This window comes from Rhinolophus sinicus, linkage group LG02, assembly GCF_036562045.2.
Source record: "Rhinolophus sinicus isolate RSC01 linkage group LG02, ASM3656204v1, whole genome shotgun sequence".
In the NCBI taxonomy this organism is placed as follows: Eukaryota; Metazoa; Chordata; class Mammalia; order Chiroptera; family Rhinolophidae; genus Rhinolophus; species Rhinolophus sinicus.
Genome location: NC_133752.1, coordinates 148,255,931 through 148,270,536, shown reverse-complemented (window position 1 = coordinate 148,270,536; position 14,606 = coordinate 148,255,931). Strand labels below are relative to the sequence as shown.

Genomic DNA, 14,606 nt, shown 5'->3' with positions numbered 1-14,606 from the left:
AGCCCAGGGCTTGGAGGATGCTGGGTATTGACATACATGATACGCGGTCCCATGAACTTTAAGGCGTGATGTGCAGTTTTTAAGTGCAGTTTGTATGGATCCACATTTATTCCACAGACCACTTGCAAAGCATTCATATGTAGTTTTTCCGTTTGCATAATAACATTAATTTCCTCTCCCAAGCCCTCCCGTCTCCAGACCCGAAAGGCTGCTCATATGTTCCCCCTCAGAGGAGGTTCCTCCTCTTGTACCCCACAGAGCAGGTTGAATAATCCTGATTCCTGTAGCCTGTGACCAATTGGTTTATTGGGAATAGGCAAGCGCACAGGCTCTTGGCAGAGACTGGATTCCTGGGTGGGCGGGGCTTCTGTGGATGCAGCACTAGGGGTGGGGCCTCTAGAAGGATGGGACGGGCCTGGCATCTCCTCCTCCCTTGAAGCCCCTGAACCAGAGCATTCGAGTCTGCTGGGGCAGCCCCACATCACTGTAACCATTAAAACACATTCAGATCAGACCCAAAGCAAGAGGAAATAAAGGGAGAGGGAGTAGGAACCGGGTGGCTATGTACGGAAGGTGGGGGTGGGGCTTGATTCCATTGAGCAGATGATGTCAGCTCTTGATTGTCCCTCTATCCAGTAATTCCATGTCCCCTTGCCTTTGTTCTAGGCATGTTCCCATCATCAGCGACCAATGTGAGCTCAGGAAAAAGATGTACCTTCATAGTGTGAGTTCCACACATCTGAGCAGGTAAATCTACTGCCTGAAGGCCACGTGTTGCTTCTGTGTGCTGAGAGGACTATGAACAGGTTCTGAGTGATCGTGAATTCCTGGCCCGTGGCTTCAGAATTCAGAATGGGATTTTGGAATGTCTCCTTTTGATATTTGCAATAGTGCATGTTTTAGGTGGGTGTTAAAAGAAGTTCACTTCGGTGCATGAGAATCGGAGGTAAGGGACGTGGGGGATGCCCAGGGCTCAGGGGGTGCTGGCTTTGTGGGGAAACTTCTATGAGATAATCCACAAAGCACAACTGTGATGTGCCCTTTTGGATTTTATCTGGAAGAAAAGTGGTTGGTGGCTGTCGCCATTTTCTTGGCCACACGAGGGCCTGACCGTCAGCCGTCTAGGGAACATGGGCAATGCATTCTCTTTCTTTGCATCCTACCCCTATCCCCCGACCCCCTCTGCACATAGCTAAGTGAAAAATGACTCTGGATGATATGAATGAACCCAAGGGACGGCTCCCAGTGAAAACCCAAGGGAAACCTGCGGTCAAACAGGAACGTGGGGTTTTGGAATCTCCTTGTCTTCCGCCCCAGTAGTCACGGGCAACATCCAGGCTGGAAAATGGTGCCCTGTGCCCTGGGTTTCCAGCCCCTGGGGTGGTGCTAACACTTATGGCAGGAGGAGGAGATGCTCCCAGCCCGTCGCTTCATGCCGGAGCTCTGCCTGCTCCCGCAGCCCAGGAGCCCCTGGGGCCCGCAGGGGACGTAGAGTTCACCAGTGCCCACAAAGCTGCAGGCCCCACTGCTCTTGAAAACACTGGTGCCCCCTGGACAGTCGGTCCTCAGCATGGGCGTGCTGACCACACATGGCTCACACAAGACAGCACCTTTTGAGCTGCTCACGGCTGTGGGAACAGGAAGGGATGCTCAGGGCCCTGCACTGTGTGGATCCAAGGGCGTTGCCCTTAACTGTCTCAGCCAGGCCCTGCCCCCCACCTATTGCCACTTACCTCTAAGGACTCCCCCGTCCCAATTACCAACTTGTGCGTCTCCCACACCAGCCATAAAGTGCTTACAGGTTCCCCACGTGCCTCTCCTCTTTTCCCAGTGCCTTGGCCCTTTCTCAGTTTCTGCTTGTCTGAGCCTGCTTCAAATCCTCTTTTTCCAGAAAGGCCTTCCCTGGTCAGTATGGTTCCTTGCAGCTCCTGGGCCCTGAAGCACTGGGACTGTGCTGCATCACTGTCCCTCATTCTGACTCCCGAAGACGTGGGTAGTGCTACAGGACAGCTTCTCCCTCCCGCCAGAAGCGCCTGGCATACAGAACCCCTCTGGGGTGGTAGGCATGCCGTGGTCTGGGCAGGGGTGCTGTGTCTATGTTGGGTTGATCAGCCCCCACGACCCCAGAGCCCTTGGGGACTATGCATGTACTCACAGATATTCACGGGCCCCACGCCTTCACAGAGCCTGGGGTGAGAGGAAAAAGAAGACAGGAGGTAACGGCATCAATGAGGACAAGTTCAATCGGCGCGTGGCACCCCCTTCTCCTGCCTGCACCACAGACCATGTTCACGAGGGGGGCCCGTGGCTGTGTGCTGTTCTGGATTTTCCATGACTGTGGGATGGGCAATAGCAGAAGCAGCAACCAGAGGGCAGGAGAGTATGCACACCTGGGGCCCATCCTTGACTAACCTCTGCTCCTCGCCCTCCAGCAGTTTGCGATAAGTGGCGATCTCAATGTCCAGGCCCAGCTTGGAGTTCATCACCTCCTGGTACTCCTTGAGCAGGCAGGCCATGTCCTGCTTGGCCTTCTGCAGGGCGGCCTCCAGCTCGGCCAGCTTGCAGCGGGCATCGCTGACGGCCGTCTCGCCCTGCTGCTCAGCCTGGGTCACTGCGGTCTCCAGTTTGCAGCGCTGGGGGAGGGGGCACAGAAAGCATTATTGGGGAGCCCTAGGTTGACTGTCAGAAGAATAGAGAGAACATGCTCATTGTGAGATAACAGAAAGTGTGTGTGTGTGTGTGTGTGTGTGTGTGTGTGTGTGTGTATCTGCCCCCGGTTCCTGGCACAAAACTCTTAAAACTCTTGTAATTTCCTACGTAATAAAAGTACTAGGAGCATCTTCTGCTCCAATATTTGGTCTTTGACCCCACTTCCTGCCACACATTTCCTAAATTCCTTGAAATTTCCTTGGTGATAGCATTACCTTTTGTTCTAAGGAGGTGACCCCGGGTGAGCTTTGGATGACGCCTGGAAGAGGGCTGGTCACCAGAAAGAGCAAGCCATGATTAGAGGCTTGAGATTTTCAGCCCCAGCCCCCCATCGTCCAGAGAGGGGAGAGGGGCTGGAAATGGAGATGGTGATTGATCACGCCTATGTGAGGAAGCCTCCCAACAGTAAAAATCCCGATAGGACGGGGTTCAGACAGCTTCCCGGTTGGTGAACATGCGGAGATGCTGAAGGAGTGGTGCCCAGAAGGCATGGAAGTCAGCACCCCTTCCCACATACCTCGCCCTACACCTTTGTTTCATCTGGATATCCATCTGTATCCTTTATCATATCATTTTATAACACACTGGTAGATAGTAAGTAAACTGCTTTTCTGAGTTCTGTGAGCCGCTCTAGTAAATTAATCGAGCCCGAGGAGCAGGGTTCCAACTTACAGCAGATTGGTCAGAAGCTCAGGTGGCAGTTTGGAGTTTTGATTGGCGTCTGAAGCGGGGCAGTCTTGTGGGACTCGTAAAACAGCCCTTAGCCCGTGGGATCTGACACTATCTCCAGGCAGATAGTATCAGAATTGAGTTAAATTGTATGACACCAAGCTGGTGGGGCAGAATTACTTGGTGTGGGAAAAAACCCACACATCTGGTGTCAGAAGGGTGGTGAGTGTGACATAGTGTCAGAGTACAGCGTAAAGGAGAGACAGGGTGAAGAGTGAGCTTGTCCTACAATCTTGTTTATATGACAGACTCAAATCTGCTGTAGGTTTCATCCTAGGATTGTGACATCTGGTTCCTCTGGGGACTGGGACCAGTTCTCCTGTCTATAACATCTTAAGGAGATCTGAGCATTTCTCTTAGATCCGCTGAGCAATTTCTTTTGGGCTAATCGATTTTAAGTGTCTGGTCTTCCCTAGCATGGGAGACTAGGATAGGTCTGATTTTATGAACTCTGCAGAGTCACCTTGTATTTCAGAATCATAGAATTATAGTCTTTGGGTTGGAAGGGACCATGGAGACCATCTTTTGTTTTCTATGCTCCCATCTACTGAAGAACTCTTGTTATTTCATCTTTGACAATAGGTTGCCTGGCCTCTGTTGGGAACCTCACCATTCCCTGAGGTTGGTCCTCCTGCTGTTGGTCAGCTCTTTTGTAGAAAGGTCTTATGCCCTCTTAGTCGAGGCAGCAGAAGTTTATTCCCTCATCCACCGCACTTCCAGGGAGGGTGGACCCGCCCCGCACCACCAGGCAGTGGGTCAGCCTGGGATGGGCCCTCAGAACAAGGTCTTTCTGGCCTCACCTGGGCTTTGACGTTTTCAATGTCTTGCTGCAGCTCCTGGATCAGCTTGTTCATTTCCAGGATCTCATTCTTGTAGTTGCCGAGGTCGTCACCATGGTTCCCAGCCTTCAACTGCAGGTCTTTATACTGCGGGGACCTAGAGGTCAGAACCCCAGTGCCCCGGCCGTGGCACCTCACTGTCCCAAGTCTCTCTTCCTGTGACTTCCTGGCTCAGGTGCTCTCTGGAGTTTTACAGTTGTTCTGCTCCCCATCCTCTTCCCATTTCTGGTCAATTTTGTTGTCCTTTTCTGTGATGCTCCTTAGTCCTTTCTCACGCCCCAATTCTGAATGGTCAGTTTATTACATTTTCTTCCAAGCTCCCAGCTCCCCTCTCTGTTTTAGCTGTTCTGTGTCTTCTCCTTTTCTCTCTCCCCCAGAGCCTGAGGGTTCCCTCTCCTTTAGATATCCTTGGGCCTCAGAAGGATTTTCCGTGCTCAGCCTGGGATGATGGACAGACCAAGGCCTGTGAACAGACCATGTCTGCCCCCAGGCTGAGTATGTTTGTATATCTCCTCCAAAACAACGAAAGCAAAATGCAATGTTACCTCCTATCTTGGCTTAACACTTTCTTTTTTAACCTTCCAACTCTGAAATCAATCTCTGAATAGTGTGTTATAGATGACATACAGATTTTTTGAAAACTAGCCAACTTAAGTTTTCTGCCTATAATGGATGGGAACGTTTTGCATAGAAACTGCAAAACAAGATATAGCACAAATGCCTCTTTGGTTATTGTGTGAAAGCCTGTAGTGGCCTAATCAATATCCACTCTCCTTTTCTTCAAACAGAACTCTGCTTTTTTTGGGGAGTGGCAATGAACCCAGGTAAGAGAATATTGCTCAGCCTTCTCATCAATGAGACCTATGGCTCTTGCTGGATAGGGTTTCCAGGAAAGCTCCTTGAGGTGGGGAATGACTCAGTTGGCATGTTTCTTTTACCCCCTGTTCTTCTGGCCTGGAAGGAGCATGTGAGATTGGTGTTAGGGCAGCCATCTTGGGGTATGAGGCAACCTTGAGGATTAAAGCAGTACCAAGGAGGGCCAAATAAAAAGCTAAAAGGAGCCTCTGTCTCTGATGGTGACATAGAACTCCCATGTCATCCGTGGGTTGTCTATTTCTGTGCTTCAAGTTATTTGAGAAAAACGTGAAAGCTGAATTTAACTATTTATTGTTGTAAATTTCTGATTCTCACAGCTAGATACAATCCTTCAATAATAGAGTTGTCTTTCTGGTTCTGATTGAAGAGGATGGGTAATGGATGTTGTTTTCCTTGAGTCCACCTGACAGATGGGTGGCCCAGGGGAGCAAGTGGAGGGGGGCCAGCTGTGGTGAAACCTGTTGTAGATGGGCCACAGACTGAGTCACTGGGAACTGACTCCAGGCCAAGGTTTGATACCTTTGATCACCCCCGATCCCTGGGCAGTGATACCTATTGCTTTCAGAAAAGTGTCCAAAGTCCTCAGCTCAGCTCTGCAGATCTGCTGCGATCTGGCCCCATGCTACCCCTCCCCTCCAGCACCATCTCCTTCATGGTGCTTCACAGCAGGAACTCACGTCCATGTTTCTGCATCTTGGCCTCTGCCTCCCCTCAGCCAACACACACTCCCCCTGCCTCCCCACCCCATGCTCTGCTTATTGAAATCAGACTTGGCCTTTGAGCTCCAGATCGAATGCCAATGCCTCTGTCTTCCCTGACACGTTTCTTCCTTCCATCATCACACTCCCTTGGCCTGATGCTCTACCTTAGCAGTCACTTCGTGCTGCCTTGAGTTTATGTTTGATTGGTTACACGTTTCTCTCCCAGCAGACTATAATCTCCTTGAGCACAGGGACGATTTGACTCTTAGTATCCTCGTGGTGCCACGCACCTCAGTAAGGCCATCCTTCCCTGGACACCCTGTTTACAACTCTATTCCCACAAGACTCCCTATGCGTTACCCTGATTTATTTTCTCCATAACATGCCTCACCATCTAACATGCATGTACTTATTTGTCTGGCTTGTTGTCTGTCCCTCCCTTGCCCCTGCCTCTAGAATGAAAGTGACACAAAGGCAGGGATTACTGTCTGCTCTGTTCCTTGCTGGAATTCAGCATCTAGAACAGTGCTTGGCACATGATGGCTGCTCAAGAAACAGTTGAATGAATGAATGAATGAGTGAGTGAGTGAGTGGATGCATGGTGCCTTTCACAGATAGGGCAGTTGAGACTGAGATGATACTCTTTGTTAAACCAAATTGCCCTTGGGGACACCAACTGCCCTCCCAGCAAGCCCCTAATGACATAAGTCTGGGGCCCCTTAGTCATCCTTTTTGCTCCACCATTGGTAACCACTCCATGCCATTAGTCTCCTCCGAAGCCCTGAAGCCCAGAGCCCTGTTTGCCATCGTTGCCAATTAGTATTCCTTGAATTCCCTGAATTCACTTCCAGGTGGTCTGTGGGTGAATAAAGCAGGAGCACCCTGGCATCCTGATGACCGGCCTGAGCTGTCTGTGAGGTCCCACATGCTCCATAGGCACCTGGCCTGGGGCCTGGCATGACTCTCTCATTATCTCCTCACCCACTTTCTGGGGGAGAGTAGTCTGGGGACTCCATTCCCCACCCGGCTCTCACCCGGCACTGGTACCAGGCTTCTGCTTCAGCTTTGCTATGGCTGACGATGTCATCGTACTGGGCCTTGATCTCAGCAATGATGCCGTCCACATCCAGTGCACGGCTGTTGTCCATCTTCACAACTACGGAGGTCTCTGAGATCTGAGACTGGAGAAGGCAAATCTCCTAGGGGAGGGGTGAGGACAGGTGAGCTCTTTGAAGATAAAGGGGGAGAAACTGCTCGGACCTTCCATAGCAGCTTTACACAGGACTTGGCATAGCTGTCCCGGGCCTTCCATCACCAACCTGCATTCTGTCCCCCACCCTCTAGTTACACAGAGACCCAAGAGCCAAGGTCTGGGTGATCCAACTTCTGGGGGCTTTCACTGCCTGAGAACCAGCAGTCCCACGCTGATTTCTTCACATGCTCACTTTTCAGTCTGCTTGCCCTGAAATGTACCCACTACGCTGGAGCTTTCCCACCCTATCGCCCTCACAGAACTGGCCCCGGGTCTACCACCTCTGGACAGTGCGGCTGCAGCTACCTCCTCATACAGGCCTTTCAGGAAGTTGATCTCCTGGACCAGAGCCTCCATGTTGGTCTCCAGGTCAGCCTTCATCAGGAAGGCCGTGTCCACATCCTGCAATCACAGCAGTGACAGCCATAACCTGGGGCTGGGGGAGCATGGGAGGGCCACCCCTCTGCCAGCTGGGCCACTCCCAGCAAGCTGGTGGCAGGTGGCAGGTGTGGGACCCACTTCTCCTCATTTAAGCCCATGTGAAAGTGAAGGGGTCACAAAGCCAAGGATGGAGGGAGGGGTCTCCAGCCCCAGATCCCACACCTGGGCCTGTCACCCTCTTGGGAAAGGATCTGAAGGGAGCGGGGTTTAAAGGAGCCTTAAATGAAGTTTCTCAGAGCTCACTGTGTGAGCCTTGGGCCAGGAAATACTTAGCTATCTGTCTGAGGAATCATGGCAATGGTTTTCATCTTCTGGGGTTTGAGTCAGAGTTTTTGTTTTGTTTTTGTTTGGGCATTAGCCACATCTCCAGCTTCTTGGGCAGGTGTAAACACATTCCTAACTCGCTTTGGCCACGTGAGCAGGGAGGTGGAGGCAAGGTCAATCACTCCCCTTTAGCACATGGTGTGGGACACTGGCCCTCCTCTTTCCCAGGGTCACCAGGATCTGAGGGGTGAGAGGCGCTTTTGCAGGTGGGTGGGCTGCAGACATGTTTGGACATAGTGCCAGGGCTGTGTGTCCCGAGGCCAGCTGGGCCAACTCAGGGTGCTTCCTCCCTCCCGGTGCCATCTTCCCTTACCTTCTTCAAGGTAACAAACTCATTCTCTGCACAGGACCTCAGGGACAGCTCTTCTTCATATCTGGTGGAATGGGCAGGAAAAAATGTTTCAATCAGCTTGTGGGGCTTAGAAGGGGTCTTGGTATCAGGCCTGAGGGAGGGGGCTTTGGGGGTGCCAATCTGCCTCTCACTGACTGAATGCCCTAAGGAGTCACCAGGTGTATCCTCTGTCTCTGGACACCTCTAACTCCTCCAGCCATTCGGGACAGATGATTATTATCGTAGCCGCTCATTGGTCACTTTGCCAGTTTACCCCCCTCCCAATCTCTGCCAGCCTGTTCCTGTGATGGGTCATCCTCTGGGAAGTCCTGCTTAAGGTGTCCTCCATTCTGTCCTGCTGCTAAGGAAGCTCACTTCATCTGGTTGTTTCCTCTGGGAAGGTGGCAAAACGCTGGCTGCCTTTTGCTGGCACAGCTGAGTTGTTCTGAGAGTTGGCTGCGGTCACCAAAATCCCAGCTGACCCTGTGCCCTCCTTACCAGGAGAGACCTGAGCCGGGCCCCCACCTGCAGTTCAGTTACAGAGGTAGCAATTACCCACTTTACCAGACCCATAGACACAGCCCAGCTATTTCCTCTAGGCTCCAAGGGAGCTCCTCGCCCACTCACTGCCTGCACACCGCCCCCTCCCCCGCCAAGGCAACAGACTCAGGCCACGGTGTTTGTCTGTCCAGAATGACTCAGTTTGAAGAGCAACATCAATCCATTAAAAGCTTCACTGGGCTTCCTGATGCCCATCCTTCCTTCTTCCAGCAGAACTCGGCCGCAGCACGGACACTGGACGCTGGAGCCTACAGCCTAGGTTTAAATCCTGGCTCGACATATGCTAGTCGTATGACTTTGAGTAAGTGACTTGGTTTTTCTGTGTCCCAGTGTCATCATCTGCAGGGTGAAGATAACACTGGTCCTGCCTCGTGGGGCTGTTAGGAGTTAACACATCACAGAAGTTAATATCTGCAAAGCTCCCTAGGCCTGGCATAGGATATGGACTGTGGAAGTGTTGGCTGTTCTTGTTAAACTACCACCCAATCACATCCTTCTCCTATTGTCCCTCTTTCAAAGTCCAAAGTCCTCACCCTGAGCTGCAAGCCATGTCTCCTGGCTATCTTGTGTCTTACCCCTCGAAAAGGCATTGCTCCTGCTGAGAGCTGGCCTTCACGCAGCCCATGCCCTTGTCACATCTCACCTGTCACTGTCTGTTTGAGTCGTCCCCTCTTACTTGGCACACTCTGGCCCTTTCTTGTCACCTGTTCCTGTCTCTTCTCCTTTTCCAGGGTCTACTCTGGACTCCTCTTTTATAAGAAGCAACCAGAATGAAACATATCCTTTAAGACCCGGAGTAAATGGCACCTCTCCCAGGAAGCCTTCGTTGGTCCCTTTTGCACTCTCACTCTCTTGGAATTCCTCTCCCCTTCTGCCCTGTGCCACCTTGTAGCTGTTGGTGTGTGTGCACAGAGGCCTATGCTTATTGGACTGGGGCATCTTGAGGGAAGGAGCCAGCCCTTTCCATCAGCCATGAGTAGGCTTGTGGTTGGCATAATCACCATGAGTGTTTCCCATGTGGCTCCACTCTGCTGACCCATGTCCCTTATGAACCATCACTCTTGGCATAGTCACACTGTTTATTGTCAATGGAATTGTGTCTCTCTCAACCCTCTCCTACCAACATGCTCTCCTTTGGGACCCTGGGCTGGGAGAGGCCCACCTAAGACCATGAGGCAATTTATCTGGGCCTTCGATTCTTGTAAGCACTGGATCTACAAGCCTTCAAGCTTGTCATTATCATATGCTTGTCAACCACCTTCTGTCACTGTGTGTCAAGTCTGAGCTGCAAGTCTAGCAGGTTACAGAACCTTCACCACAAAGGAATGGGAAGGGAGACAGAGAACCTGTCAGAGAGACGGGGTGATGATTTCCAGCTGTGAATGGAGGATTGGAGAAGCCAGAGTCAGGGGGTAAGAGAAAATGTGGGATATATTAGCCTGGATGTGATTTGAAGAGATGCCGAGAGGGGGCTTATTAGAAGAAGGAACCGGGGGGAGCAAAAACTTAGAGGGAAGAGGGTTTGGGGAATAAAAAGTGGTTCAGAAAATGCAAAGGGATTGGTGGAACATAGGGCAGAACAGGTGGTTTGGAGCAGAGCCGTGGAATGCGGAAATGACAGGAGAAAAGATTTCGTTTTACATTGAGAGGAAGGGTGAGGGCCTTCCTTAGGCCGGGCGGTGGGAAGGGAAAGGAAGACATACGCATACACGCACTTTCAGAGCTTTGCTTTGTGACGCACAGGCAGTATCCTAGATGCTCTGCCTATATTATCCCACCTAGTTGTTCTACCACCTAATGACATCGTTTCGGGCTTCCCTAAAACTTTTTACAGGTGGGGATGCTGGGGGCCAGATTGTAGCTTACCCTGGGCCCCCTGGCAGGGTGAAGGTGGAGCACACTCACTTTTTCTTGTAGCCCTCAAGTGCATCCTGGAGGCTGCAGAGTTCTGACTGCAGCCTGGCCCGGTCCCCGGCCTCACAGTCCAGCTGCCTCCGGAGCGTGCCGATGTAGGCCTCAAAGATGGGCGCCATGTTGCTCTGGCAGCTCCTCTGCTGCTGCATGAAGTTCCACTTGGTCTCCAGCAGCTTGTTCTTCTGCTCCAGGAACCGGACCTGCAGCCAAGAATGAAATGTCACTGGCAGCTGGGACCCTGGGGACCATGGTTTGGAGAGAATAAATGGTGGTGGGAGCAGTTACATCAGTTTCTGCTCTCTTTACTGACACACGGCTGCCAATATGCTAAAATTGACAGATTAGGGTCTCTGCGTAGACTGGCACCTGAGGTTACGTCTCTGTGTCTCCCCTGCCTTGGGGAGCGTAAAGGACCCACCTACCACTCAGGGTTTGCACATTGTGATGGAAAGAGTGCTGCCCCATGAGGCCTGGGACAGGTCCTCCTTCCCACCCTGCCTGCCTGCCTCGTTCCAGCCTTGTACCCTGGGCCGGGCCACCCATCCCTTTAAGCCTTGCTTTCTTCCCTCAAGCTCCTACTTGGGGCTGTGCATGGGAAATGCTTTGCAGATCTTTATACTAACTCCTCTCATACCTGAGAACTCATACCTGAGAGGAGTCGGGCTTTTTTCAATTACAGCCCAGGGACACTTTGGGGAGAAGGTCAGATCATAGGCTCTGTCCCAGGACTTGAAGTTCTTTTCACCAACTCTGCCCCAGCCTGCATGGCTACGTCCAAAAAAAGCCCCGTCACAGTAATGTGGAGAGCGGCTGGCCCAGTTCCTCCATTTTTGTGGCTTGGAAACCGAGATTAGGAGAAGTGCAGTGAATTGACCACTGTCACCCAGCTTGTTGATGGCAAAGGGAATGCGGTCGCCAGTCCTCACCCTGGGATTTTCCATACTGTGCATTGTCTCTCAAAAAAACCACAGAGGAAGTAACATTGCCGACTTCCGGTCAATGGCCATGTCACCAGGAAGCTCTCACAGAGGGTGGTGGGGGTGTTGCTGACAGCCAGGGCCCACGTTGTGAAAATGAATTTACAACCAGAACTCAGTGAGCTTTCAAAATTAACCTGTAAGTGTAACAGTTCCCATGTGCTAAAACAAGTTCCTATGTGGAGCATGTTTGCCTGTATTACCTCCTTTAATTTTCCTGCTATCGTTGCTTCTTTCCCTTCTGGGCAGCTGGGTTCCTGAGGCTGAGAGGTGAGTGGTTTGCACAGGGCCTCAGGGTAACCGTCAGGAGTGCAGCCAACACTGAGGTCCAGGTCTCCTGACTTCCAGCCCAGGACTCCATGCCCTAAATCTTGGGGTCACCAGAAATATCGGCTCACCCCTTGGCGTGTGTTCTAACCCCAGGAGACTTTCTGGGGTATGGGGACAGGCCCAGAAGTAGCTGAGGGTGACAAACAAGTTCAGGGCCTTCCAAAGGCAACAGGTCACCTTTCCCCAAAGGCTTTCAGAGCTGTGGCTTTGAGCTCGACAGATATAAGACTTTGGCCATGACCACCTTTTATCCTTAGCTCTAACTGCTCCACCTTCTCCTCATCCCAGGACTAAGCTGATGGCAAATTCCAAGGTCACAGTTCCCATTCTGGCCTCCAGACTCAAGGGTCTCTCCAGCTTAGGCACTCAGAAAGGGGCTGTATTGTTAAAGCCTTGTCAGGAAGGGCAGTTCTCTGTCTTTTAGGTTGTTCTTTTCAATATCCATCATTGCTTTGGAAATTCCCCTTATAGTCTGACCTCAGGCAATGTTGGTGATTTTATCAGATAACATCCAGAGAGAGAGGACATATTAAAAAAAAGAAAAAGACCAGCAAACAGAAATGTTTTGTGCCGAGCCTGATCTAACCAGCTTTCAAGGATTAATGGTCATGGAGTATCGGAGAGACCAATAGATGAACCGAGCCTTCTCTATTGTCAGTCTCTTCCTGCTCCCTCGGATCAGACACAAGGTGTTCTCTGCATCCCATGGTCCTGGACCATTGGACCCTCCCTCTTACCTTGTTAATAAAGGATGCAAAGCGGTTATTGAGGCACTTGATCTGCTCCTTCTCATCCCTCTTCACCCTCTGCACGGTCGGGTCAATCTCCAGCTCCAGGGGGACGAGTAGGCTCTCGTTGATGGTGACAGGGGTGATGCAGGCAGAAGGACCACAGGCAGCCCCCAATCGGTATCCGAAACCAGGTAGGACACACCTGGACGCAACCTGGGGACTCCTGAAGTCCACATTGCACAGGCTCCGTGAGCCGAGGCAGCCCAGGATGCAGAGACCCCTGCCATCCCTGGGCCGGCATGGCTCCTTGCTCACTACATAGTGGGTGACCATCTGGGGGAGGATGGCTGAGCATGAGCTGAAGCTCCGACTGCCACATCTGGAGCCCTGCTGAAAGGATCCACACGACATGGCAGGAGAGAGAGGCGGACAGACAGGCCCTGGTGGGAGAATAGGAGGTGAGAACTATCAAGTCAGCTCAGCTCCCACCCTTTTATCGGGTAAGGGGATGGAGGGCTGAGCTGGGTCAACCCCCCAATCACCATTAAGTCAGGATTATGAGCTTGGGAGATTGGCAGCTCTAAGTACCCAGGTGGATAATTAGAGTAGCAAAGGGCAGAGAGAAGGAGCCAATGGTCAGTGCTGGTGGTCACTATAAAAGTCTCACGTGTCCATCTTCCTTGTTTACTGGGGTTATGAAAGGGTTTCATCACCAGACAGATATGTTTGGCATATTCAGTGGCTCAGCCTCAAGGAAAGGGAGAGTTGGGACTTTACGCCATTTTATAGGAACTGAAGCATGAATGATATTCCCTGGCTGCCCTGGGATTAGAGGCCAAGTTAGATATGCGTGAGGCTGCTCTGTTTCCTCAAGGCTGTTTTATGTGCTTCTCAGATGCTCCAGGCCCAAGTGCTCTCCATGGGCTCCTAGGTGATCCTAGGACTTCCAGGGGGGTGGGGGAGACTTTTGGGTGGGAGAATCTTCCCTAGGCATGCTGGGCCCTGTGCCTCCTCAGGCTAGGTGGGGTGCTGGCTCTGGCTCAGTGAACCCTGCCCCACTAGGGCTCCTGAGGTCGTAGGCTCCAGACATAGAGTCTTGACTCCAGGAGCTTTTTAGTCCAGAAAGACCTCAGGGGACTCAAGAAGAGACGCCTTGTGCTTGAGGAGAAGAGGGCAAGGCACGCTCCCCCCAGGACTCTTCGGCCCTGCCCAAACATGTATTGGTGTCAGCCAGTAGCTCGGGGTTCCACGTTGCTTTTCCTTCCCATCCTTCCCGCCCCATCCTGAGCCTCCCTGAGATGGACAGAGCCTGCCTTGGCCTGAGGACATTTCTGGGGACAGTCGCTACCCTCAGGAATTGTTCAGGGGGATGCGAGATACAGGTCTTCTCCCCCTGCACCCAGGTCACAGCTCTTTGGGGAGGCTCACCACTCGCCTCCCACTTCTGTTCCTTCCCTCTTTCCATCAGTCCCATCAGTGAAACTGCTGCTGCGGCCGACAGGTCTTTCCTTTCTGTACTGTGCCTTTTTTTCCAGGTCAGAACCAAATCAATAATACTAATAGTAATAACATTTACTGGGTGCTTACTATGTGCTGGGACCACCCTGAGCTCTACATTCATATCTTACTTAATTCTTATGACAACACCATGACTAGTTTCTACATAGCAGATAAGAAAAGTAAGGAGCGGAGTGGTTAAGTAACTCCTCCAAGCTACCCAGCTTGTTCATGATAAGGCTGGGATTCATTATGTCTTCTCTGTCCCTCTGCTTCCCCACCTGTAGATTAGGAGATTGGAGCACAAACATTTCTTGTGCTTGGAAGTTCTCAGTCTCACTGTGACATTTTACAATGTCTTCTTTCGTATAATCTTGACTTTAGGTCCTAGAAT

General features: G+C 51.6%; 1 protein-coding gene across 1 annotated transcript; it reads right to left on the bottom strand.

Moving 5' to 3' along the window:
• Nucleotides 1-1,386: 1,386 nt before the first annotated feature.
• KRT82 (keratin 82) lies at nucleotides 1,387-13,126 on the bottom strand. Its single transcript, XM_019724351.2, has 9 exons — nucleotides 12,722-13,126; nucleotides 10,669-10,877; nucleotides 8,185-8,245; nucleotides 7,413-7,508; nucleotides 6,889-7,053; nucleotides 4,239-4,364; nucleotides 2,413-2,633; nucleotides 2,156-2,187; nucleotides 1,387-1,628 (listed from the first exon to the last, which is right to left on the bottom strand). The coding sequence occupies exons 1-9, from the start codon at nucleotides 13,124-13,126 to the stop codon at nucleotides 1,387-1,389; spliced, it is 1,557 nt and encodes a 518-aa protein (XP_019579910.2).
• Between the last annotated feature and the right edge of the window lie 1,480 nt (nucleotides 13,127-14,606).